This window comes from Esox lucius, chromosome 18, assembly GCF_011004845.1.
Source record: "Esox lucius isolate fEsoLuc1 chromosome 18, fEsoLuc1.pri, whole genome shotgun sequence".
NCBI classification, from domain to species: Eukaryota; Metazoa; Chordata; class Actinopteri; order Esociformes; family Esocidae; genus Esox; species Esox lucius.
This window is the reverse complement of record NC_047586.1, coordinates 23,410,083-23,437,395: the sequence shown is the minus strand read 5'-3', so window position 1 is coordinate 23,437,395 and position 27,313 is coordinate 23,410,083. Positions and strand designations below refer to the sequence as shown.

Below are 27,313 nucleotides of genomic sequence, written 5' to 3'. Positions count from 1 at the left end.
GGAGCAGGTGTGTTAAATTTGGTATTATTGCTCTCACACTCCCTCATACTGGTCACTGGAAGTTCAACATGGCACCTCATGGCAAAGAACTCTCTGAGGATCTGAAAATAAGAATTGTTGCTCTACATAAAGATGGCCTAGGTTGTAAGAAGATTGCCAAGACCCTGAAACTGAGCAGCAGCACGGTGGCCAAGACCATGACACCAGGGAGGGAAAATGGCTAATTGGGCCCAATTTGGACTTTTTCACTTAGGGGTGTACTCACTTTTGTTGCCAGCGGTTTGGACATTGATGGCTGTGTGTTGAGTTATTTTGAGGGGACAGCAAATGTACAGTTATACAAGCTGTACACTCACTACTTTACATTGTAGCAAAGTGTCATTTCTTCAGTGTTCTGCTTATCATTCTACCGATCTCTCCTTTCATCATTTGGAAAACTCCCTGGCGTCCCGTTGGCTAAAAATAGACAATTATTTCAATGTTCTGGGACTTATCCATTAGGGTAAGAGAGGGACTTAGTCATTCAATCACCAGCAGCTTGTCTTTACTGAAGCCCCTATGTCAGGTGGAATCACATTTCCCTATGACACTCTGAACAGGATGAATGATAATCAAATGAAGGTCTTAATACTTCTGGGATCAACCAGGTAGCTGATGTATATGAACCCCAAATAGACTGGTATTAATCATGTGCAGAACAAGGTTTGTAATTGAGTACGGCTGATGAGTTGGGGTTATGGAATTTAGGTCACTAGGTGTAGAGTAAGATGTGGAAGTATGTTTGTTTTACAGAAGTGCATTTATTTTCTTGTTTGATGTGAGTATATTAACAATGTGATTTGAAAACGCTGTCCTTTGACTCTAAAAATAAAGGCTTTAAGAAGGTTCATGGCACATTCTGTTCTGCTTTCGTTGTGTACAGTGGATCACAGATTAAAGAGAAAAAAAATTTTATCGCCATTCTGAGGCAAAATACAATTGCAGTCAGATTAACAGTAATTTATTGTTAAACAAATATAATTCAAGGGATGTTGTCAATGATGCCCAAATATACCTATATACCGTAGTTCCCTAAAGTCAGACTAACATGTGGATACAATTTTGTTTGTAGTTCAAAGGAATTTGCTGTCTAGTGTTTCTCAAAGACTAGAAATATATAGGAACAGAATGTTCCCATTGACCTATCAGTTTTTTGTGGTAAGATAGTTTGCATTTTATACCTATAATCTCCTGCTATTGGACTCCGATGCATAAAATGATATCAACAAGTTCACATCTGACTTTTGGGAATAAAGATAAACGGCTTAATTGACAAAATGCAGAACTATACTGTCAGACATTCACAGTAGTAAACATATAGTACAACCTAAATGAAATAACATTTTCTGTTATTTAAAGTGCAAGGATATTTTAGATCCCAACGGCTCGTGAGAATCTAAGATTGGGAAATGCTTCCTCCAAGACATGCCCCGACAAGCCAAGCTGCTTTTAAACAATTCTTGTTTAGCAAGAAAGTCAGAAAACATTTCCTTTAACCATTGACCTCAACTTTCAGGTGCCTAATCCAACACAAGGAGTCCCTAGCACAGGATGAAACAGAGTATTTCTTGCAGGCCTCCTTAAACTGTGCATGACATAGAATGATTCTACCAACCCCATTACCACATCATTGATAGTGTGGGCTCCATTAGTAAATGTTCTTCTATGAGTTGGTAAACAAAGTGAAAGATACACACACCTGGTGCATGTTGTTTTAAAAGGTATGCATCCAGGAGAGGACATTTTTAGCCGTGTGCAATTGTTTGTTCACTAGTATCATTTATTTTCTGATCTTGTTGATGACCTGCATGGGATTACGTAATCCTTAACCCGTAGTTTAGTCCTACCCGGTTGACTGCCATAGAGGCCTCTCATTCTCTATGGTCTCCTAGAGTAAAAAGCGTTGTCAGTGTTACAGGACACTATAAGGGAGAGACAGAGTGCAACCAAGTAGTGCACTATATAGGCAGTAGGGTGCCATTTGGGATTCCAGAGTACATAGGTGGATGACTGACATTTCAGCCAAGCAGCCCTGTTCCGAGATGTCTACCATTCTGTTTAACATCCAACCTCGGTTGTAACTAACCTGATTCATTTTTTCACTCAGATAATTATTAGAATCAGGTGTGCTAGATTAGGGTTGGAGAGAAAACCTACAGGACATAAGCTACACTGGAACAGGGTTGGGCACCCCTGCAAGCCTGCGGTTTGACAGAGTCAGTCAACCTGCGATTTGATCCTACTCCTCAGCCGCTGAGCCACAGGCAGAAACTCCATCTCCCAGCATGCCCGGTGGAAGTCACTCATAGCATCACCAGCAGTCCATTGCAGAGCCTCTTCCTTGTCTAAGAAAAAAAAAATTCAAGTTTGTCGTTACTTATTAACAGCAGCATTATTGGCAATGAAATGCTTGATTTCCCAAAACTTCTCCAACAGTGTGGTCATAATGAAACATGCCTATAATTAAATATAAATAAGCAATAGACCGAAGCATAGAAGAACTTTAGATGGTTAGTAGTCAACACATAATTTGGTATCGGTACCTAGATACAGTGTTAAGACCTCTTGCAGTGCCTCTTTCTCCTGGTGGTCCAGCATGCATGGGGGTTCTGTCTTGGTCTTGGTACCGCTGTCTTCAGTGATGTTCCACAGGGTCCGACACACCAATCCTGCTAGCTGCCAGTCTACTGGCCCAAAGTCCCTCAGACAGTCTGCTAGCCTACGTGCACACACAGTCCATTATTACTAACCTTTTGGGGACACAAAAACTGAACCTAACCTTAACATTAACCTGAATTGTTGAAAAAAATAAACAAGGTGAATTTGTTAACATTACTATTTATGTGAGTCACTAAACAGAGTGCTATTATAGTAAACAACAAGCTCCCACCATGATATAGACATGGAATTAAGGACAAAAAATAATCATTAAATAGTGAGTGATTCAAATGATCCAAACCTTTTCAAAGAATTGTACTAGATGATTCAGTTCACTTCAGTGATTCAGAATGCCCATCACTATTTTTTACCGTACTGGAACCGGTAATAACTTTTTGTCAGGCTTCTGATTAGCCAAAATTTAAGGTTAGGGTTATATCATCGCCTGTTGATTTGGCATGCTCTTTGACAGCGTGTTTGTGCGTTTTCATGGGGACCGTAATTTCTTTAAAACAGTGGTTGTATGGATAGGACATTTTTTTTTTACGAATAAGAAAAAGAACCGTTTAAAAAAATACCCATGTACATGTGGACTAGGCCTAAGTGTCTTATCAACGAAATAACTCAAGTTTGTGGCCTACCGATGAAAGGGGAAAACCCAACAAACCTCAAGGACAGCAAAAAGGCATGCAACATCAGACCACGCATCTCTGAAATGTGACCATGCATCAGTGACCATGAAAGAGGCTGGTTGAATAGCAAACTTTTAAATTGCTGTTTCAAATGGATTTGAAAACTGTGCTATTAGCTATCCTGCATATCACAAACGTGAGGATGCCCTGGAAGACATGTTTATTCAGACAGGGCATCATTTTGCATAAATAGTTTCTTCACTCATGCTAAGGATAGTTTTGCAATGCTATTCCTGAAAGGTATGAGGTTTCAAATTTTTTAAATTAATTTCTTATTATGCAAATCAAAAAATACTTCTGTTACCTGTCCTATTCACCATACATAGATCAACAAGAGACATTACACAGAATTAGCTATTTGTTCCCCAAATACATACAGTTGTGCTCATAAGTTTGCATACCCTGGCGGAAATAGTGAAATTATGGCATTGATTTTGAAAATATGACAGATCATGCTAAACAACTGTTTTTTTTTATTTAAGGATTGTTATCATATGAAGCCATTTATTATCACATAGTTGTTTGGCTCCTTTTTAAATCATAATGATAACAGAAATCATCCAAATGGCCCTGATCAAAAGTTTACATACCCTTGAATGTTTGGCCTTGTTACAGAGACACAAGTTGACACACACAGGTGAAAATGTGAATTAAAGGTGAATTTCCCACACCTGTGGCTATTTAATTTGCAATTAGTGTCGGTGTATAAATAGCCAATGAGTTTGTTAGCCCTCACATGGATGCACTGAGCAGGCTAGATACTGAGCCATGGGGAGCAGAAAATAACTGTCACAAGGTAATGGAACTTCATAAAGGATATAAAAAGATATCCAAAGGCTTGCAAATGCCAGTCAGTACTGTTCAATCACTTATTAAGAAGTGGAAAATTCAGTGATCTCATGATACCAAGTCAAGGTCAGGTAGACCAAGAAAGATTTCAGCCAAAACTGCAAGAAGAATTGTTCGGGATACAAAGAAAAATCCACAGGTAAAAACAGGAGAAATATAGGCTGCTCTGGAAAAAGACGGTGTGGTTGTTTCAAGGAGCACAATACGACAATACTTGAACAAAAATGAGCTGTATCGTTGAGATGCCAGAAAGAAGCCTCCACAAAAAAAGCCTGGTTACAATATGCCCGACAACCCCTTGACACGCCTCACAGCTTCTGGCACACAGCAGAAAAAGGTGAAGGTTCTGGAGTGGCCATCACAGTCTCCTGACCTTAATATCATCGAGCCACTCTGGGGCAATCTCAAACATGCATGACTTTGCGTGACCTGGAGGCATTTTGCCAAGACGAATAGGCAGCTATACCACCTGCAATAATTTGGGGCCTCATACACAACTATTACAAAAGACTGCACGCTGTAATTGATGCTAAAGGGGGAAATACACAGTATTAAGAATACTAGTATGCAGACTTTTGAACAGAGGTCAGTAAAAAAAATTCTTTGTTGCCATGTTCTGTTTTATGATTCTGCCATTCTGTTATGACCTACAGTTGATGTGAATCCCATAAGAAATGAAAGACGTGTTTTGCCTGCTCACTAATTTTCTTTACAAATGGTACATATATTACCAATTCTACAAGGGTATGCAAACCTTTGAGAACAACTGTTTAACCCCGTTTCCAAAAAAGTTTGGACACTTTGTAAAATGGAAATTAAAACAGAATGCAAAGATGTACAAATCATTTAAACCAAATCATATCCAAAAGAAAATAGTACAAAGACAAAAGTTCAAATATTGAAACTGAGAAAAAAAGATATGCCAACTTTGCATTTGATGCCAGCAACACGTTTCAAAAAAGCTGTGACAGTGGCAATAAAAGACTGTAAAAGTTTTGTAATACTAAAAATAAAACTGGTGAAACGTCACAACTAATTAGGTTAATTGGCAACAGGTCAGCTACATGATTGGGTGTAAAAGGAGCATCCCAAAGAGGATTGATCTGTCAGAAGTGAGGATGGGGAGGGGTTCACCACTCTGTGAAAGACTGCGTGGGCAAATAGTGCCACAATTGAAGAATAACGTATCACAATGTAAAATTGTAGAGAGTTTGGAAATCTCATCATCTACGATACACAAAATCATTAAAAGATTCAGAGAATCCAGAGGAATCTCTGTACGGCCAAAAAACTAATATTGGATGGATGTGATCTTAGGGCCCTCGGGCGGCACTGCACTAAAAACAGACATGATTCTAGGGGAAGACATAACTGTATGGGTTCAAGAACACTTCTGAAAACAACTGTCTGTGAACACAGCATCCACAAATACAAGTGAAAACAAATACAAGTGAACCCATACATACACAACATCCAGAAACGTTGATACCTTCTCTGGGCCCAAGCTCATTCTAAGTGGTCTGAGGTGAGGTGAAAAACTGTCCTGTAGTTTGACAAATCAAAATGTGAAATTATTTTTGGGAATGTCATGTCCTCCGGGCAAAAGAGGAGAGGACCCTATCGGCTTGTTATCAGCGGACAGTGATGGTATGGGGGAAATGATTGCACATGTGAAGACACCATTAATGCTGAACAATATATACAGGTTTTGGAGCAACATATGCTGTCTTCCAGACAATATGCTGCCATCCAGACAATATGCTGCCATCTGCACGCATTACAAAAACATTGGGCGGTTTATGAAATGAAAAATATGACCAAGGAGTTCCTGAAAGGTTGAGCACCTGAAATCCTATATCAAACATGAATAGGAAAACATTTCACTTTCAAAACTACAATAATTTGTCGTCTCAGTTCCCAAATGCTTACAGAGTGTTGTTGAAAGAAGAGTTGATGCAACACAATGGTAAACATGCCCCTGTCCCAACTTTTTTGAAACCAAAACCAAATTCAAAATGAGTTTCTGAAAACAACATTTCTAATTTTTAACATTTGATATAGAGATTAAATGATTTGCCCAGCATTGTATTGTTTTCATTTGCATTTAATGAAGCTTCCCACCTTTTTTGGAAACAGGGTTGAAAAATAAAATTCAAAAATGAAAGTGAAAAACTAAATAGAAATAGAAACTAGAATTCATCACAAAACTTAACTGAAACTTAAAAAGACACTGATCTCACTCAATCCAGTGACATGACCACATTCCTCTAATATCCTTACTTGGTGTGTGTCCCTTCCTGGGTCAGGGTGGTTCTGCTGGAGGGGTCCAGGGCCAGGTTAGTGAGAACCCCGCAGGCTGAGAAACAAACCTCTGGGCTCTTAGAGTCCAGCAGAGTCACCACAAACCGGTGAACTGGGGGGAGACGAGGAAAGAAAACGTTTAGGGTCCAAAACGGGAGTGAGGCAGGTCTGTGAGGGGTTGCGACTGTAAAGGATGTCTTGTTCTGCTTCCATTAGGATTCCCATTAGCTGACGCTGAGCGTGCGTGGATGCCCTGTATGGACACCCTGGATACCAACGGAATAAAACAGCTCAAACCTCCGTTATCCCAAGGGGTGTGGCTCACCTCACTGCATGTTTGTGTATATAGTACGCACACACACAGACCTTTGTTGCATAGGATGAATTGACGGACCTCGCTGGACTGGGACAGGTTTCCAAACACACGCGTGGCCTCCAGAATTGCATCAGTACTGGAGCTGAGGAGAAGCTTTAACACAACTAGGGGGAGGGAGGGAAAGAGACACTTCAAGAGGGTGAGACAGCGAGTAGGAAAGCCAGCTATAGCCAAAGACATGCGTATTATACAAAAGAGGTCTAACAGAGATACAGATGGGTGACAATTAAAGGAAAACCTGAATAAATGGGTGGACGTACATACAGGTGCTGGTCATAAAATTAGAATATCATCAAGAAGTTGATTTATTTCAGTAATTCCATTCAAAAAGTGAAACTTGTATAATTTATACATTCATTCCACACAGACTGATATATTTCAAGTGATTATTTATTTTAATTTTGATGATAATAACTGACAACTAATGAAAACCCCAAATTCAGTATCTCAAGAACAACACAGAGAGGGATATTATAGTGGAACAACACAGAGAGTGATATTATAGTGGAACAACACAGAGAGTGATATTATAGTGGAACAACACAGAGAGGGATATTATAGTAGAACTACACAGAGAGGGATATTATAGTGGAACTACACAGAGAGGGATATTATAGTGGAACAACACAGAGAGTGATATTATAGTGGAACAACACAGAGAGTGATATTATAGTGGAACAACACAGAGAGTGATATTATAGTGGAACAACACAGAGAGTGATATTATAGTGGAACAACACAGAGAGGGATATTATAGTGGAACAACACAGAGAGTGATATTATAGTGGAACAACACAGAGAGTGATATTATAGTGGAACAACACAGAGAGTGATATTATAGTGGAACAACACAGAGAGTGATATTATAGTGGAACAACACAGAGAGTGATATTATAGTAGAACTACACAGAGAGGGATATTATAGTGGAACTACACAGAGAGGGATATTATAGTGGAACAACACAGAGAGGGATATTATAGTGGAACAACACAGAGAGGGATATTATAGTGGAACAACACAGAGAGGGATATTATAGTGGAACAACACAGAGAGGGATATTATAGTGGAACAACACAGAGAGGGATATTATAGTAGAACAACACAGAGAGTGATATTATAGTGGAACTACACAGAGAGGGATATTATAGTGGAACTACACAGAGAGGGATATTATAGTGGAACAACACAGAGAGGGATATTATAGTGGAACAACACAGAGAGGGATATTATAGTGGAACAACACAGAGAGGGATATTATAGTGGAACTACACAGAGAGGGATATTATAGTAGAACAACACAGAGAGGGATATTATAGTGGAACAACACAGAGAGTGATATTATAGTAGAACTACACAGAGAGGGATATTATAGTAGAACTACACAGAGAGGGATATTATAGTGGAACTACACAGAGAGGGATATTATAGTGGAACAACACAGAGAGGGATATTATAGTGGAACAACACAGAGAGGGATATTATAGTGGAACAACACAGAGAGGGATATTATAGTGGAACTACACAGAGAGGGATATTATAGTGGAACAACACAGAGAGGGATATTATAGTGGAACAACACAGAGAGGGATATTATAGTAGAACAACACAGAGAGTGATATTATAGTGGAACTACACAGAGAGGGATATTATAGTGGAACTACACAGAGAGGGATATTATAGTGGAACAACACAGAGAGGGATATTATAGTGGAACAACACAGAGAGGGATATTATAGTGGAACAACACAGAGAGGGATATTATAGTGGAACTACACAGAGAGGGATATTATAGTAGAACAACACAGAGAGGGATATTATAGTGGAACAACACAGAGAGTGATATTATAGTAGAACTACACAGAGAGGGATATTATAGTAGAACTACACAGAGAGGGATATTATAGTGGAACTACACAGAGAGGGATATTATAGTGGAACAACACAGAGAGGGATATTATAGTGGAACAACACAGAGAGGGATATTATAGTGGAACAACACAGAGAGGGATATTATAGTGGAACTACACAGAGAGGGATATTATAGTAGAACAACACAGAGAGTGATATTATAGTGGAACAACACAGAGAGGGATATTATAGTAGAACTACACAGAGAGGGATATTATAGTGGAACTACACAGAGAGGGATATTATAGTGGAACAACACAGAGAGGGATATTATAGTGGAACTACACAGAGAGGGATATTATAGTGGAACTACACAGAGAGGGATATTATAGTGGAACAACACAGAGAGTGATATTATAGTGGAACAACACAGAGAGTGATATTATAGTGGAACAACACAGAGAGTGATATTATAGTGGAACAACACAGAGAGGGATATTATAGTGGAACAACACAGAGAGGGATATTATAGTAGAACAACACAGAGAGGGATATTATAGTGGAACAACACAGAGAGGGATATTATAGTGGAACAACACAGAGAGGGATATTATAGTAGAACAACACAGAGAGTGATATTATAGTGGAACAACACAGAGAGTGATATTATAGTGGAACAACACAGAGAGGGATATTATAGTGGAACAACACAGAGAGTGATATTATAGTGGAACAACACAGAGAGGGATATTATAGTAGAACAACACAGAGAGTGATATTATAGTGGAACAACACAGAGAGGGATATTATAGTAGAACTACACAGAGAGGGATATTATAGTGGAACAACACAGAGAGGGATATTATAGTGGAACAACACAGAGAGGGATATTATAGTGGAACTACACAGAGAGGGATATTATAGTGGAACAACACAGAGAGTGATATTATAGTGGAACAACACAGAGAGTGATATTATAGTGGAACAACACAGAGAGTGATATTATAGTGGAACAACACAGAGAGGGATATTATAGTGGAACAACACAGAGAGGGATATTATAGTAGAACAACACAGAGAGGGATATTATAGTGGAACAACACAGAGAGGGATATTATAGTGGAACAACACAGAGAGGGATATTATAGTAGAACAACACAGAGAGTGATATTATAGTGGAACAACACAGAGAGGGATATTATAGTGGAACAACACAGAGAGGGATATTATAGTGGAACAACACAGAGAGGGATATTATAGTGGAACAACACAGAGAGGGATATTATAGTAGAACTACACAGAGAGGGATATTATAGTAGAACTACACAGAGAGGGATATTATAGTGGAACAACACAGAGAGGGATATTATAGTAGAACTACACAAAGAGGGATATTATAGTAGAACTACACAAAGAGGGATATTATAGTAGAACTACACAGAGAGGGATATTATAGTAGAACTACACAAAGAGGGATATTATAGTAGAACTACACAGAGAGGGATATTATAGTGGAACAACACAGAGAGGGATATTATAGTGGAACAACACAGAGAGGGATATTATAGTAGAACTACACAGAGAGGGATATTATAGTGGCACAACACAGAGAGGGATATTATAGTAGAACAACACAGAGAGGGATATTATAGTAGAACACAGAGATGGATATTATAGTGGAACATAGGTTTTTCCTTTAATTTGTCCCCCGTCTGTATATATACAGTACATGAATGTGCACACACTCTCTCTTACGCTTGGCAACAGTGAGCCCCCTCTCCCTGACCACTGAGCCATCTTCCTGGTAAAAGGACAGGTTGTTGATGGTGGCAGCTACATTCACCAGCAGCTCCTCACTCTCCTGAATGGACCTGAACTCTGGCGCACGCACGCACGCCCGCACACACACACACACACACACACACAGTGGCCAGTTTATTAGGTACCCCTTATCATGAAAATTAATCGCTCCCACAGAGAGTCACATAGCCTCGGCCTGCTACATAAACCAAGCAGATAGGCATAATGAGTGACCTAAGCAGCTTTGGGTGCAATATGATCATCGGGACAAATAAACTGGCTCTGGTAACACAGAAACAGCCACTAATAGGCAAAAAACTGAGCAGAACAACCGTGGGTTGCAGAACTCAGCACACACAACTCGTACGTCCTTGTCTGGGATGGACTTTCGGAGCGGACAACTGGTTCTACTTTCAGCTAAAACCAACAAGCTGCTTGCCCAGTGTCTGATTGCCTGGTCCATCCTGGTTAAGTTCAATTGGGAAGTGTGCAAGGTCCCTAGACCACCACCAAATAGAGTATTTTTGGGATGAGATGGAACGGGCAGTTCCTAGCAAGAATATACCACTCTACACTGTGCAGTTTGAAATTTCATAACATGAGCATGGACAAACAACCCTTTGGAAATTTTCAAACACCTTGTATTCAATTAGTATTGAATTTGTTGAGGAGACAAAGAGCGGTCCAATTACATACACGATGGCTATACAAAATAAACTGGCAACTGAGTATTCAGTATCCTCACTCAAAACCTTCCTTTTCAACTTTTTTGGAAATAAAAGAAAAAGGTGCAGTGGTCTTCTAATTCTTTCCAGTATGTATGTATTATATGTATTACTAATGTATGGCCATATATTTCATTCATATATTTACATATTCAATTTTAGACCATGGTCCTCAGTCGGAAAAGGGTGGCTTGCCCACTTCAGGTTGGTGGAGAGTGCCTGCCTCAAGTGGAGGAGTTCAAGTATCTAGGGGTCTTGTTCACGAGTGAGGGAAGGATGGAACGGGAGATTGACAGACGGATCGGTGCAGCTTCTGCAGTAATGCAGTCGATGTATCGGTCTGTCGTGGTGAAGAAAGAGCTGAGCCGCAAGGCGAAGCTCTCGATTTACCAGTCAATCTACGTTCCTACTCTCACCGATGGTCATGAGCTTTGGGTCATGACCGAAAGGACAAGATCCCGGATACAGGCGGCCGAAATGAGCTTTCTCCGCAGGGTGGCCGGGCGATCCCTTAGAGATAGGGTGAGAAGCTCGGTCACCCGGGAGGAGCTCAGAGTAGAGCCGCTGCTCCTCCACATCGAGAGGGGTCAGCTGAGGTGGCTTGGGCATCTGTTTTGGATGCCTCCGGAACGCCTTCCTGGGAAGGTGTTCCGGTCCCGTCCCACCGGGAGGAGACCCCGGGGAAGACCTAGGACACGCTGGAAGGACTATGTCTCCCGGCTGGCCTGGGAACGCCTCGGTGTCCCCCCGGAAGAGCTGGAGGAAGTGTCTGGGGAGAGGGAAGTCTGGGCATCCCTGCTTAGACTGCTGCCCCCGCGACCCGGCCCCGGATAAGCGGAAGATGATGGATGGATGGATGGATGGATTTTAGACGTTTTGAAATATGTTTTAATATGTCATAAATACATGACTAAATTATAGTTGGTAATATGCATTTAGTATTTACATCTAAATGATGTATTTCCATATTTGTTTTGTTTCCTGTCATTTATTTATTATGTATTTAGTCGTTTCTTTGAAGTACTTTTACAGAGAGGAACGGCATTCATGATACTGTGTTAAAATGTATGCATATTGTTTTCATAATGAGTCTTTTTAAATGTAAACTTGGAGTACAAAGTGGTTCTTTATATTGAAACTGAAAAAGGTGCTATATGCTGCTTGACAGTGACTAAAGTCAAAACTTTGGGGTATTTACTAAACATTTCTGATTATATTGTGACACAATGGCAGTTGGATGATATTGTAAATAACCAGTTGTTTCTTTACTTGCATTTACAATTTAAAAGAAAAACATTCTGTACAATTTACAAATCGACTCATTTGTAAAATATAAGTTATTCAAAAAGGCCTAGACTGGTTATTATGTTGGTTTGCTCCCCATTTTGCCAACAATAATTAGTTAAACTTAATATAATGTCTTGAAGGTTAATTCCATGATGTGTGGATGAGAAATGCTTAAAGTTCTGCATATTCATATATTTAATTGTTTCAACACATAATATTCAACGTTAAAATATATGACACGCATTGTACTATGACATTGTGAGAAGCGCAAATGATATATATTATATATAACATATTCAGGGCATGTATGTAAAGATACAGCTCTGGAAAAAATTAAGAGACCAGTTTCTACATGTATTGCAGCCACTCCATTCCAGTGTCTGTTAAATTCCAACACAGGCACACCTCATTTTACTTAATGAGGTACTGACTAAATGATTACCTGAATCATATCTAATTTAATGAGTAAAAGTGTAAAATAAAAAAAGTGTAGAAAAAAAAGTGTAAAAAAATGCTGTGGTCATCAATATCCTCTTGTAATAGAACTTTTGCTGAATGGCAAAAACAGTGCAAGTAGTACCTTAAAGGTAATTTGAATAAAAAAACAACTATGCAGCATGGCAAGAGTTGAAAAGAAAAGCTTTGAGTGAGGAAAAGATGGGCTCAATTCTGGCTTTACTGGCAGAGGGATACAGTGAGCATCAAGTTGCTTCCATCCTGAACATTTCTAAGACGGCGGTTCATAAGAACAAGGTCAAGCAACAGACATTGGGGACAACAAAGCTACAGACTGGCAGAGGGTGAAAACAACTGTCCACTGACCGAGATGACTGTCAACTCATTCGAATGTCACTCAACAACCGTAGGATGACATCAAGTGACCTACAAAAAGAATGGAAAACAGCAGCTAGGGTGAAGTGGATGGCGAGGACCGTTCGAAACAGGCTTCTAGGGGCAGGGCTGAAGTCGTGCAAAGCTAGAAAAAAGCCATTCAACAATGAGAAAGAAAAGAAGAGCCAGGCTCAGGTTTGCAAAAGACCATAAGGATTGGACCGTAGAGGAATGGAGAAAGGTCATCTTCTCTGACAAGTCAAATGTTCAGCTTTGCCCAACACCTGGTCATCTAATGGTTAGACAGAGACCTGGAGAGGCCTACAAGCCACATTGTCTCACACCCACTGTCAAATTTGGTGGAGGATCGGTGATGATCTGGGGATGCTTCAGCAAGGCTGGAATCGGGCTGATTTGTCTTTGTGAAGGACGCATGAATCAAGCCAAGTACAAGGTTATCCTGGAAGAATACCTGCTTCCTTCTGCTCTGACAATGTTCCCAACTCTGACAATTTTTTTTTCCAGCAAGACAATGCTCCATGCCACACAGCCAGATCAATCAAGGTGTGAATGGAGGACCACCAGATCAAGACCCTGTCATGGCCAGCCCAATCTTCAGACCTGAAACCCATTGAAAACCTCCGGAATTTGATCAAGAGGAAAATGGATGGTCACATGCCATCAAACAACTCCAAGCTACTTGAATTATTGTGCCAGGAGTGGCATAAAGTCACCCAACAGCAATGTGACAGACTGGTGGAGAACATGCCAAAACGCATGAAAGCTGTTATTAAAAATCTGGGTTATTCCACCAAATATTGATTTCTGAACTCTTCCTAAGTTAAAACATTAGTATTTTGTAGATGAAAAATAAATATGAATTTGTTTTCTTTGCATTATTTGAGGTCAGAACTCTTGGGCCTCTTTTAGGTGCTTTTTAGCGAACTTCAGGCTTATCAGTGATTTGCATATTGTGGTGTACCCGCTGTAGTCCTGCTGGTGTAGGCTTCTACGTATGGTAGACTTTGACACATCTACACCTCTGTAGTCTTGCTGGTGTAGTCTTCTACGTACGGTAAACTTTGACACATCTACACCTCTGTAGTCCTGCTAGTGTAGTCTTCTACGTACGGTAGACTTTGACACATCTACACCTCTGTAGTCCTGCTAGTGTAGTCTTCGACACATCTACACCTCTGTAGTCCTGCTGGTGTAGTCTTCTACATATGGTAGACTTTGACACATCTACACCTCTGTAGTCCTGCTAGTGTAGTCTTCTACGTACGGTAGACTTTGACACATCTACACCTCTGTAGTCCTGCTAGTGTAGTCTTCTATGTATGGTAGACTTTGACACATCTACACCTGCATCCAGGAGAATGTTTTTGATCCGTGGGGCTATTGTCAGGGGGGTATTCTTCACCATAGACAGTATTCTCCGGTCATCCACTACAGTGGTCTTCCTCGGTCTACCGGATCATTTGACATAACTTCAATGGGTGTTTTTTTCTTGTTAATGATGAAACAAACTGTTGACGTGGTCATGCCCAGGGTTTTGGCAATGTTCCTGATTGATTGATTTTCATTTCTGAACCTTTCTGACGGCCAGTTTCATTTGTATCGACACTGCTGTCTTCCTCATTTTGTCACACCCCTAAAACAACCTCCAAAGGCAATAGTAAAGTCCTAGTATCAAGACTATTCATCAACAGCTCTCCTGCATTCACTAACGATACAAATGAATACACCTGCCTTACTACACAGATCTGTGAAGCCAATTCAACAAATATTTGTAGTACCTTAAAATGGGGGGACCATGTACAAAAGGTGCTGTCATTTCTAAATGGTTCATCCGGTATTTATGAAAATACCCTCAAATTAAAGCTGACACTTCAATCTCATTGTCACTGTATCCTTTCAAACACAAAGTGCTAGAGTATAGAACCAAAATAACAAAAACTGTCCAATGAATTATGTTGCTCACTGTATATATGCATATATGTTTTGCATGAGTTTTCTGTGTGGGAAGGCACGTTGTGTTTGCTAATCCATGTTTATCATTTTAAAAAGGTTAATTGATCATTAGAAAACCCTTATGCAAAACTGTTGAGTAGCTGATGCATCAGCAATTTTGGGTTTGATTACAGGCACAAAATTGCTTTCTTTCTTCTGAAATTGTCCAGTCTACTCTTTTTATGAGAAATGAAGGCTATTCCATGTGAGAAACTGCCAAGAAATTGAAGATTGTGCAATGCTGTGTACTTCTCCCTTCACAGAACAGAGCAAACTTGCTCTAACCATAATATTAAGAGAAGTTGGAGACACTGGTTAACAATTGAGCAAGAGGACAAACACATTAGTATTACAATACATTAGTGTCTAGTTTGAGAATCCGATGACTCACAGGTCCTCAACTGGCAGCTCTATTAAATAGTACCCACACAACACCAGTCTCAATGTCAACAGTAAAGAGACGACTCTGGGATGCTAGCATTCCAGGTAGAGTCGCAAAGGAAAAGCTATATCTCAGGCTGGCCAATAAAAATAAATTATTCAGATGTGCAAAAGAACACAGACACTGGACAGAGAAAATGTTAAGTGTTCGGATCACAAAGAAGAACATTTGTGAGACGCAGACCAAATGAAAAGTTGCTGGACGATGATGCTGCCACAAACATTATTAAGGAGGTGGGTGTTCTTAGGCTTGTGCCAAACATAGCGTTTGTTTTTTTTAAACAATTACTGTCTTTTTGCCACTCTCTCATAAAGGCCACTTTTGTGAAGCACCCAGACTAATATTGCAGTATACAGTGTCTTCTAGCTCAGTGGAAAATGTTAACTCCTTTAGAGTTACCAAAGGCATCTTGGTAGCCTCCCTGACTATCAATCAATAAAATGTATTTATAAAGCCCTTTTTACATCAACAGTTGTCACAAAGTGCTTTTACAAAACACACACCCTGAAACCCCAAGGAGCAAGCAACCACAGTGTCTAAGCACAGTGGCTGGGAAAAACTCCCTGAATGGGACCAAAACTTAGGAAGACTAGTGCCTGACTACAGTAGTGCCCTTCTTGTCTGGATACTCAGTATTTGAGGACGGCCTGTTCCAAACATATTCACAGTTATGCACACTCTTTCCATTTGTTAATAATGGATTTGACTGTGTTCCAGGAGATATTCAATGCCTTCAAAAAAATTTCTTATATCCTACCCCTGATTTGTGTTTTAAATAACCTTATTCCAGATTGGCTTTGAATGTTCTGTCGTCTTTATGTTTTGTTAGGAATTGTACTAACCAACTGTGGCACCACTCAGAGACCAGTGTATTTAACCTGAAATCATGTGAAACACTTTGATTGCACAATTACTAACTATGTGACATCCAAACACAAAAGGGAGGGACTACAGCTAATTCAGGTGTGTCACAGAAAAGAGGGTGAATGCTTAGGCAGACTTTTTTATGTTGATCAGTGGCAATGAAAAAAAACTCCTTGATTGCTTTCTGGCCTTCTGAATAACAAAATATAGTTTTTTTGTTTGTGAATTGTTGTGGGTTGTTTGTGGTGTTGATTGTGATGAAAAAAATGCACCTCTGGGATAATGAAGATGTCCTTACCTTGCTTGTATACTGTGATATACGTGTGATAAACATCTCCATTTTGTTCATTACCTTAAGAAAATGAACTCAGTAGGAATGGTAAGTTGTCCATTAAAGGTACAAAGCATTGGTGTTTATCTATTACGTACACTTTATGATACTGTAGGAGTTACCTGCAGGAAAAAGTACAAAATACTGCTTCCAACAAATGTATGCAGAAGAAAACTACTTCAAGCAGTAGAAATGTGTTGGTGCTCCTGGTGGTAATGTATATCACAGATATTGTGGTCTCACTGTCACCCTGAGCCTACGTCAATGTGTGTTTCGTTTCTGGTTCTGACTGGAAAGGCCCCTTTGTTGTGGTGGAGAATTTCTCTTGGGCCTCTCTTTCTGTTTCTCTCTTTAATGTAAAGCAGCATACGTGGCCCGTCGTAAACACTGATCAAAACAGGATATTATTGAACTGCCTGATTTGGGTCCACAGCTGCTGCAGATTGTGGAGGAAAACCTACGTCACTGCTTGTCTGTCTTTGGACTGTCTGTCTGCCAGTCTGTCTGCCTGTCTGTCTTTTGTCTGTCTGTCTGCCTTTTTGTCTGTCTTCGGTGTGTCTGTCTGCCAGTCTGTCTGTCTCCCTGTCTGTCTTTTGCCTGTCAGTCAGTCTATTGTCCCCCGATCAGTCTGTTTGCCTGTTAATCTATTCTCCATTTTGCTATTTCTCCAATACTGTATCTTTGACTTTCTTACCATCTGGGGACATTATTCCTCTCTATTATTCTCTCTTTGTCCTTCTCCACCGAAAAGTACAGTGTGGCATGTATGCAGAAGACGAAAACATGGAGAAGGTGAGAAACCGAGAATTTCACCCCCACACAAGTCAATTGATACTGAAATACCCATTTTAACCACCCAGGGCTTTCACAAGAACACCAAGCAGGCTCCAAAATGCAAAGAACATCCTGAGTCTCTCTGGCTTTTTCAGACCGCAAACTGAAAAAAGGATGTGCACAAAAAAATACAAAGGAAGAAAGCGAGAAACGGAAGAACCGATAGATGTTAAATGTTTGTCACTTGTTCCCAGCACACCGGACGCGGTGGCTACCAAACCATGACTGACTGTACAGAGTTTTACAGCAATGGATTTGTACAGCGTGATTAATCTGGTGACCACGTCTCAGAGCTATACAAATAAAGTACTGTCTGGAGGTAGCTAGTTAGTTAGGTAACTGTTAAGGATGTGTGTGTTACTTAACTAACTAGATAACTAACTTATAAAATACCCCTGGTGAATAGAACGCTTTCTGTTAAACAAAAGGATAGGATGATGATATGGGAACATTAGAGTGGTTATTGGCACATTAATAAGCCTTTATACATTCCCACCAAAGCACTGGAACTCACCCAGTGTGTCCAGCAGGTAGTCTACGAGCTGGGTGTTAGCTGCCAAGGCAGGTCCCACTGTTGGGTGGATGGACATGTTTGCCACCACCCTGACCAGCTTCACCAGCACATCCTCGGTCTCCTGCAAGCCCATAGGAAGGGGGTCAGGGTCACTGGGGTCACTGGGCTCCCTAACTGGAGGTGTGTGTGGGGCAGGCGGCTCCCGCGGCTCCCGCGGCTCCCGCCTCCTGCCGTACAACCGGTACAGCCCCAGAAGGATGGACATACAGCCTCTGGCTGCGAAGAGGAGCTCTCGGGTCTCATCGCTCTGAGACGTTAGGTTACCCAGAGTGAAGAGGAGACGCAATACCAGGTCCTGTGTAGCGGACAAATATTATGAGGTTACAGAAAGCCAGTAATTTCTCCTATCAGATATGACGTGGCATTGACCATTTCTGCCTAACCACAACGATACTGAAAGTCCCAAAAAAATATCTGTTTCGTAGTCACACCCCCAGTCTCTCACATAAAGCGTGTCACGAACTAACAAAAACACATCCTTTCCACTGTGCTAGAATCACACCTGGGCCTGAATGGTGTGACCGGCCAATGTGTCTGGGAAGAACCAGACCAACAGAGTTACAGGCTGTCCTGTCAAAGAGCTACTCGGCCCATTCAGGTGTGTGTACGTATATTCCCTCTCCAGTCAGTCAGCCTCCCTGAGGACGGGCAGGATGACTTCCTCAGTGTCTACTGGGACGCTGATTAAAAAGTCAAAACACACACACTCAGACAAACACTCTGCTGTAAATCTACCGAGACTCGGAGTACATAAACAACTCGCTTTAGGTACACTTTGTTGATGGACAGAATAAACGCTAGAATGAATGGGCTAATCTGTTTCCTACAACACACACACACACACACACACACATCCTCACACACGCACACACACACACAGGCGTGCATGAACAGGGGGGGCTCACCTGTTTCCGCTGGTGTTTGCTTAACATTTCTATAAATAGTGAGCAGCAGCCGGGGATCTGGGCCAAAGCCAGGCAACAGTCAGTATAGGATGACAGTTTACTGGAGGGACACAGAGATGGCACATTTCACCAGATCTCACAGATTCTCGCTGGACCGGATTAACGAGTTGTTTTAATGGCATTCGTTGCAGAAACGGACTCGACCACATGTCTTTGGTGTAAATTTGGTGACAGGATATTAGAGGACTGGAACTTTAAAATGTGCTTGTGCGGGAAACTTTTGGCTGATAAAGTTGGGAGTCTTTTAGCTGTTTCTAGTCATTGCATTTGTTGTTATTTTGATAGGTTAGCAAGTCACGTGGGTTGGTGAGGGTCTGATGGTCGGTGAGTGCCTAGTCTCAGCCTGAAGTGTGTCTTTTACCTGAACACCCTGGCGACGTTGGTGCAGACGTCCTGGTCGCCTTGGTAACAGCGCAGCACCTGGCACAGTTCTGTCAGGGTGCCGTGGGAGACGAAGAGGGGGCGGGACTCTGAGAGGTCGGCCAGGTTCCTCAGGGTCGCCGTCAACTGTGGCAGTCGGAGGTTGGAAAAGGGAGGGAGGGAGAGGAGGTGAGGGAGAGAGAAAAAACACAAGCAAGTGAAACTATGTCAATGTAAAGAAAGCAGAATTAACAGAGATTGATACTGATGATGTAATTGGCAGTTGGAATTGTTGTACCAATATCACCAGTAGTAGAACACATGTTTCTTTATGGTTAAGGAACATGATAGAGCAGGAGAATATTTGAGACCCTATAAATCAGTCTGTCCTGAATTCCAACACTACAGCAAGTACAGGCACTGAAATCAGAAGAACGCTGGACATTTCTATCACTCATTTCTCCTCAGACTGCCGACACCATTACAAGCAGCAAGCCGGGCCGTCGCAGATAAATTCATATCAAACCAACCTCTAACCTCTAAAACAGGATGTTATCTTAATCAGTTAATCAGACAGAAGTAATCAACAGTTAAGTACAGCAGTGATTTTTTTTTGAATGAAACAGTGCAGTGTATTGTGTAGCTGGGGTGTGTGTTGTGCCCGGAACACACCGCATCATTACAGAGCAGCAGACAGAAACACAAACAGAATTCCAAGAAGCCGGAAAGGGCTGATTAAAGTTCCCTCAAACTGAGGATTTCACATTTTGTTCCTATTAGTGGAAACAGTTTAGTTTACTTCAACTGAGAAGTGAACTTCTTCAACTGACAAGGACCTTAGCAGAATGTCCTCAAGTAAAAAAAGTTGAAGTAAAACCTAAACTAAAACAAGAATGTTAACTGATGTTTGAGGACTGCTATAAAAATAAATCATATATCTGGATAAATTGTACCTCAAATTAACATCTCACCTGCATAAGAATGTGTCCTGCAATGGTGAACTGGGACTGATCAGGTTGTGCCAAAGGGTGTAGCTTCTGCAGGAGTACAGTGGCTACAGCCACAAAGTCCTTGGCCAATAGCAGCCTGAGGAGGGCAATGTTCCCCGATAGGAACTTGAGAGTGCCCACACAGTACAACACAGCCTCGCCAGACAAAAACACATCCTCCAAGCGAAGCACGTTCAACAGGGAATCTAGATGTCATACAAAGGAACATAAACATTAAAACACATATTGATTTCCTATGCATGTCCTTACAGAGGTAAACCCAGAAATTCCAGAAAGTCAAACATACTTCCTATAAACCATTGATAGGGATCGGGGGAAGTGGGGAGTGTTATACACAATTTGTTTTAAACTATATAACAAAATCATATTGTTTTTGCAGTATAATACGATGCAGGGTGGTACTGCTGGAGCTGAATGTTGCTTTTAGCACCTATTTGCAAGATTGGTCAAAACAAGGCTCTCATGTCTTTCTGCTGCAGATATATAGTAGGGTACAATATGTTTTGAACATCAAATCTCAATATCTACAGATACGCAAAAACATATCTTACAGGCACCTAATCAGCATTATAATACTGTATTCTGAGGTTGCTGGCAATACCCAACTATTATATAGGTATTATACTATATATAGATATTAACATTACACAGTGTTGGCATTACCGTACCGTGTATTCATTGGTTACCTATTATAGAGTTGTTCTGGAAGAGGATATCGTTGCTCTCGCTGCGGCTGATCTTAAAGATGAGTTTGCAGATGTTCAGTAAGTTGTTTCCACTGACGCTCAGCTGAACAACACAAAAAACGTTGAGTCAATATACAAACTCGATTCCAAAAAATTTGGGACACTGTACAATTGTGAATAAAAACAGAATGCAATGATGTGGAAGTTTCAAATGTCAATATTTTATTCAGAATACAACATAGATGACATATCAAATGTTTAAACTGAGAAAATGTATCACTTTAAGGGAAAAATAAGTTGATTTTAAATTTCATGACATCAACACATCTCAAAAAAGTTGGGACAAGGCCATGTTTACCATTGTGTGGCATCCCCTCTTCTTTTTATAACATACTGCAAACGTCTGGGGACTGAGGAGACAAGTTGCTCAAGTTTATGAATAGGAATGTTCCATTCTTGTCTAATACAGGCTTCTAGTTGCTCAACTGTCTTAGGTCTTCTTTGTCGCACCTTCCTCTTTATGATGCGCCAAATGTTTTCTATGGGTGAAAGATCTGGACTGCAGGCTGGCCATTTCAGTACCCGGATCCTTCTTCTATGCAGCCATGACATTGTAATTGATGCAGTATGTGGTTTGGCATTGTCATGTTGGAAAATGCAAGGTCTTCCCTGAAAGAGACGACGTCTGGATGGGAGCATATGTTGTTCTAGAACTTGGATATAACTGTCAGCATTGATGGTGCCTTTCCAGATGTGTAGGCTGCCCATGCCACACGCACTCATGCAACCCCATACCATCAGAGATGGAGGCTTCTGAACTGAGCGCTGATAACAACTTGGGTTGTCCTTGTCCGCTTTGGTTCGGATGACATGGCGTCCCAGTTTTCCAAAATGAACTTCAAATTTAGATTTGTCTGCCCACAGAACACTTTCCACTTTGCCACAGTCCATTTTAAATTATCCTTGGCCCAGAGAAAACGCCTGCGCTTCTGGATCCTGTTTAGGTAAGGCTTCTTTTTTGACCTATAGAGTTTTAGCCGGCAACGGCGAATGGCACAGTGAATTGTGTTCACCGACAGTGTTTTCTGGAAGTATTCCTGAGCCCATGTTGTGATTTCCATTACAGTATCATTCCTGTATGTGATGCAGTGCCTTCTGAGGGCCCGAAGATCACAGGCATCCAGTATGGCTTTCCGGCCTTGACCCTTACGCACAGAGATTGTTCCAGATTCTCTGAATCTTTGGATGAACTTATGCACTGTAGATGATGATAACTTCAAACTCAAATTTTTCTCAGAGGAACACTGCCACTCTGAGAGGCTCTTTTTACACCCAATAATGTTGCCAATTGACATAATAAGTTGCAAATTGGTCCTCCAGCTATCTGTACATTTAACTTTTCCGGCCTCTTATTGCTACCTGTACCAACTTTATTGGAATGTGTAGCTCTCATGAAATCCAAAATGAGCCAATATTTGGCATGACATTACAAAATGTCTCACTTTCAACATTCGATATGTTATCTATATTCTATTGTGAATTAAATATAAGTTTGAGATTTGTAAATTTTTCCATTCCTTTTTTACTCACAATGTGTAGTGTCCCAACTTTTTTGGAATCGGGTTTGTACAAACACGGCAGGGAATACATGCTGTCGCTTTGCATTAGGGACCTCTCCCAACAAACCTAAATAAGGGTTAGGGTTAGGAGAAAGCGGCTGTTGGCTAAGAGGATAGGGTAGAGATGATATAGATTGTACCCACAGCCAGGGTGAGTTTGGCCAGGTGCAGGTTCAGCTGGGCTGAGTCGAGGTCGATGAGCCGGAACAGTGTCCTGAGAAGCACACTTCTCCTACTGCAACGACGGCCCAGCATGCCTTGCTCTGCCAGGGCGCCATGGAGGCGGTCACACGCGTCACACAGAAGGTCCACAACGTTAACTGATTCACCTAAAGAGTGTCAAGTGATTCAGAGAAATATGTATTTCTTAAACATACTAGAAGTGTTTGTGGAAATATACCACAGGAATGCATTATTTATGCGTTTCTACGAATTTCTGAGTTATGCATGCGTATCTTATGTTAGGGTTTGGGCCTCAGTTAATATGCATGATTAACATCCTGTACTTTTCTGAGAGGAAGAGAGGGTGCGGTGCTTTTCCTTGTGTTTTCCAAGTTAAATAAATGTTTTTTCTTCGGTCAAAAAAAAGGCAGCCTCATTCGAGAAAGGCTGGCCACTTGCCTCGATATTCCCCAATTACCCAGCCAAACTGAGAAGTGTTTTATGCATGAGCTAGGAGGTACTTGGTAAAATAAATATGTAATATTTATCATTCAAATGAATTTCCATTCCATCCAAAAGTGTTAAAATATTTATAGCTTTAGATTTAATGTCGGGGTGGTGGTGTGTGTGTGTGTGTGTGTGTGTGTGGGGGGGGGGGGTCAGATTGTAATGTCAGGATTCTTAAGGGATGCCAAACACAACACTACCTTGTTTTGTTTTCTTTGACAGTTAAACTGGCACTGTGTTTTTTTTAACAATGCTAAATACATTTCTAACTGTACGTATGCAGATCTTTTTAATGTGCCGTTGGGTGGTCCACCTTTCTAACCGGCTTTCTCAATGCACCAATACTGTTGGCATGGGTTTGAATCCATCCCAATTCTCTTTCAGTAAAAACTCTGATTCATCTCTCATCACGGTCTCTATGAAATAAAGCCTAAAATGCCCCATAAAACATAAAAATAAATTAGTTGAATAGCACACGATAAACATTCTTATATTAAAGTCACAAGGTTAAATGTAATTCTGTTTTGCTATATTTCCCTAGTTCCTGAAATGTAATACTTTCTGTGCATTTTAGAAGAGGGTTGTTTTTTGTACCATCCAGTTATTACTGTCCAATATTAAGAGGAAGTCTGTGACATCTGTTTGCACTTTTGTTTGTGGTCTTACTGAACCAACCTGCAGCGACAGACTCCAAATCTTTCAACAGAGGGACAATCTTAACATTCCACACCGTGGACTCATCCTCCTGGCTGGTCGGCCTGCCTCCGTTGCCTAAATGAAACCCTGTTCCTAACTCTGACAACAGGGAGACAAAAATGGGAGGGAAAAAAAAAACACTTAGACAATTTCCGCCTCAAACCTGACTCGGAGCAAGATGGTTCACAAGTTCAACGCCTGAAAATAAATCTTTGGTGGAAGTTTCATGCGAGCAATTAAAGGTCGCAGATCACATGAACACTTCCTTTGATGTGTGCGTGTGTGTATGTTCTCTCCCACACCGACACATCTTTAATGTTACTTTGCATATCTGCATGCCTAGTTGCCTGGTGCACTGAAAGTGCAGGAAGTGGTGAGTACATACAGATGACTCTGCCTGCCATTGGCTGCTGCTTACAGATGGTGGGAGTAAGGCCCTTAGCAACAACACCATGCCTGACAGTGTGGTACTGCTGAACTCTCACTAGCATGAAAAAGGAAAGGTATTTGTGCTGAAGATGAGATGAACTGTACATTGCAGATTTTCTATTCAGTAAGCAACGGGACCCACCCCCGGTTAGTCTGCAGACACCAGACAAAGTCTTGACTTTTAAACTCAAATAAAATTTAACAAAAAGGCCTACCTATATTCAAAGAAATGTGTCCAGCCCATCTTTGAGTTGTAAGTTTATTAAATGTTTCTGGTGTAGTTTACCTCCTAAGGCTGTTTAGTTGGTCGCGGCTGAACAAAGTGGATCCGAATGTACAGTGTGATCTGTATGTTTCAGAGGACTATTCAGGATAGAATTCAGTTAAAGAATCAGGACTAACCTGTTCTGGCCAGTGGTCCTGTTCCTTCGTCTGGTTTGATGAATGAATCAACCACATCAGGACGCCCAGGTCCGCTGCAATGTGATACACAAACACAAAACGCTATATTTGAAATACTTTTGGCCAAAATGGTGGTTGAAAAGCTACTAGGATGTGGCAGAGGAGGTATTTTTGAAGCTGGGCCGCTTTAAGTGCAAAAAAGCACCAAGAAGGTTTCCACGCAATATTCTTGTGACCTATTCCCATGCCTACCACTGGGTGTCCCCATTGCAACAAAGGCTGCAGAAAAGGAGGCCACTTTTTCCTGATGCTACCCCGTATAGTAAAGAGCCTGCCCGTGTTGTCAGCCCATGTGTGTGCCTGTGTGCTCACATGTGTGCACGCATTTAAGTGCATGTGTGTGCCGGAGCTTGTGGTGACCTGCAACAGACAGGAACTGAGAAAACGGCTTTGCGGGTAAACCCCTGATTAAAGCTATTCGTGCTTTGTCACTGTGACTTGCCAGTAAGTTTCAGTTAGCGGACGGGCAGCAAGACACGGCCCATGCTCTACACTGCTTGGTTCACAGTTGGTTGGTTGTTGCGCAGTTCAAATTGACTGGCAGCGCTCTAATGGTCCTACCACAAGACAGTGTAAAGACCATAAAAAGAATAGATAAGTACACAGACAATATTCTGCCTGGGACTTACTAAGCTCTAGAGGGCTAACGTGTACTGTATATTGGATGACTTATTAGCATTACTGAAACTGTTATGTGGGATTTAGACTAGAGCCAAGAACACAAGCCAAGGTCGAGAGAAAGAGTGAGAGAGACATAGTAAGTGGGCTATGGGTCTGTGTGATAGGATTAAGGCCTGATAATAGGGCCTCTGTTTGTGATATAGTACGTTCTCCGAGACATGATCTCATCTTTGTCTTGGGTCTGGGCAGGGCCTGGCCAGTGGACAGCAAGCAGTCATTCAACCCCAACAGAAACAGTGTTACTCAGCTGCCAGACTTGCCCACACGGGCACCCAAATCTAATAGACAGCCATTTCGAGCTATGAAGCCAAAGTAAAGAAGCAGCCAATGCCTAATCCCTCCCTTTATCTCTCATTCTCTTTGTCCAATTATTGAGTCTGTAGACCAATGCAAAAATCTCTCTGACTGCAGATATCATTTTTTTATTTAGTTGCTCAGTGTCTCTCTGTGTCAGTCTCTCTTACTTCGCTTTCCCTCCCCCTCCCTCCCCCCCTCTTCTTCTCCCTCCCTCCCTCTCCTACTCCCTCCCTCCTCTTAGTTTTAAACAGATCACTAACTCAGAGGTACATTAACTAACTCAAATCTTTCTATACAAATAAATCAGCCTGTCCTGATCATTTTGATCCATTCTTTTTAAAGCAGATTTTATTGCACCAACTTTATCTTATCTTTAAAATCTTTCATTAAGAAATTCCATTAATTTGGAAATCTGCCTTTGTGCTTCACCTGTTATTAAAAGGAGATCCCACATTGTTAAATAATTATAGACCTATTTCCAAACTCTGTTTTAGTGAAAATCTTACAATTACTTGTGACTAAGCAACTGAAAGAATATTTCACATGCATATTTGTGAAAAAACACACAAGCAGATAAGAAAATAAATGACTGTATTGTCTCTAGACAAGGGGCACCACTGTGCAGGCCACTTCATCTAGCCTACCTACCAAAGGCTTTTGATAAGGCGGATCATGAAATGATGAAGCATAGACTCTTGAATAGAGACTTATCAGTAGAAACTGTCTATAGTGGTTTGAAAACTGTTTATCAAATAGATCACAATGTGTACAGGGTCTTATGTGTTAAAGGGTGTGCCTCAGGGATCAGTTCAGGGACCACTACTCTTTACAATCTACATACAAAACATAGGCATAGATGTACCCCAAGCTACCTTTCATTTGAATGCAGACAACACTCTTGATGTTTGGCACCCTCTCAAATTCAGGCCCTTTCTCAGTTACAGCTTGCTTTCAATATTATTCAACAAAGATTT

At 41.0% G+C, this 27,313-nt stretch overlaps 1 protein-coding gene across 3 annotated transcripts in view; it reads right to left on the bottom strand.

Annotated features, from left to right (window-relative positions):
* Nucleotides 1–984: 984 nt before the first annotated feature.
* Nucleotides 985–27,313, bottom strand: part of armc2 (armadillo repeat containing 2) — a 48,568-nt gene continuing 22,239 nt past the window's right edge. The window contains exons 6-18 of one of the 3 annotated variants that reach the window (XM_010882159.3): nucleotides 25,302–25,375; nucleotides 24,450–24,569; nucleotides 23,250–23,434; nucleotides 21,487–21,589; nucleotides 20,762–20,985; nucleotides 19,792–19,937; nucleotides 19,371–19,470; nucleotides 18,406–18,760; nucleotides 10,520–10,642; nucleotides 6,906–7,019; nucleotides 6,519–6,651; nucleotides 2,583–2,758; nucleotides 985–2,384 (exon numbers count right to left, since the gene is read on the bottom strand). In XM_010882159.3, the coding sequence (XP_010880461.2) occupies nucleotides 2,257–2,384; nucleotides 2,583–2,758; nucleotides 6,519–6,651; nucleotides 6,906–7,019; nucleotides 10,520–10,642; nucleotides 18,406–18,760; nucleotides 19,371–19,470; nucleotides 19,792–19,937; nucleotides 20,762–20,985; nucleotides 21,487–21,589; nucleotides 23,250–23,434; nucleotides 24,450–24,569; nucleotides 25,302–25,375 (1,981 nt within the window). In that variant the 3' untranslated portion in view covers nucleotides 985–2,256. Of the gene's footprint in view, nucleotides 2,385–2,582; nucleotides 2,759–6,518; nucleotides 6,652–6,879; nucleotides 7,020–10,509; nucleotides 10,643–18,405; nucleotides 18,761–19,370; nucleotides 19,471–19,791; nucleotides 19,938–20,761; nucleotides 20,986–21,486; nucleotides 21,590–23,249; nucleotides 23,435–24,449; nucleotides 24,570–25,301; nucleotides 25,376–27,313 lie in introns of those variants that run through there. The other 2 variants (XR_002198180.2, XM_020056376.2) reach the window with 2 other exon arrangements.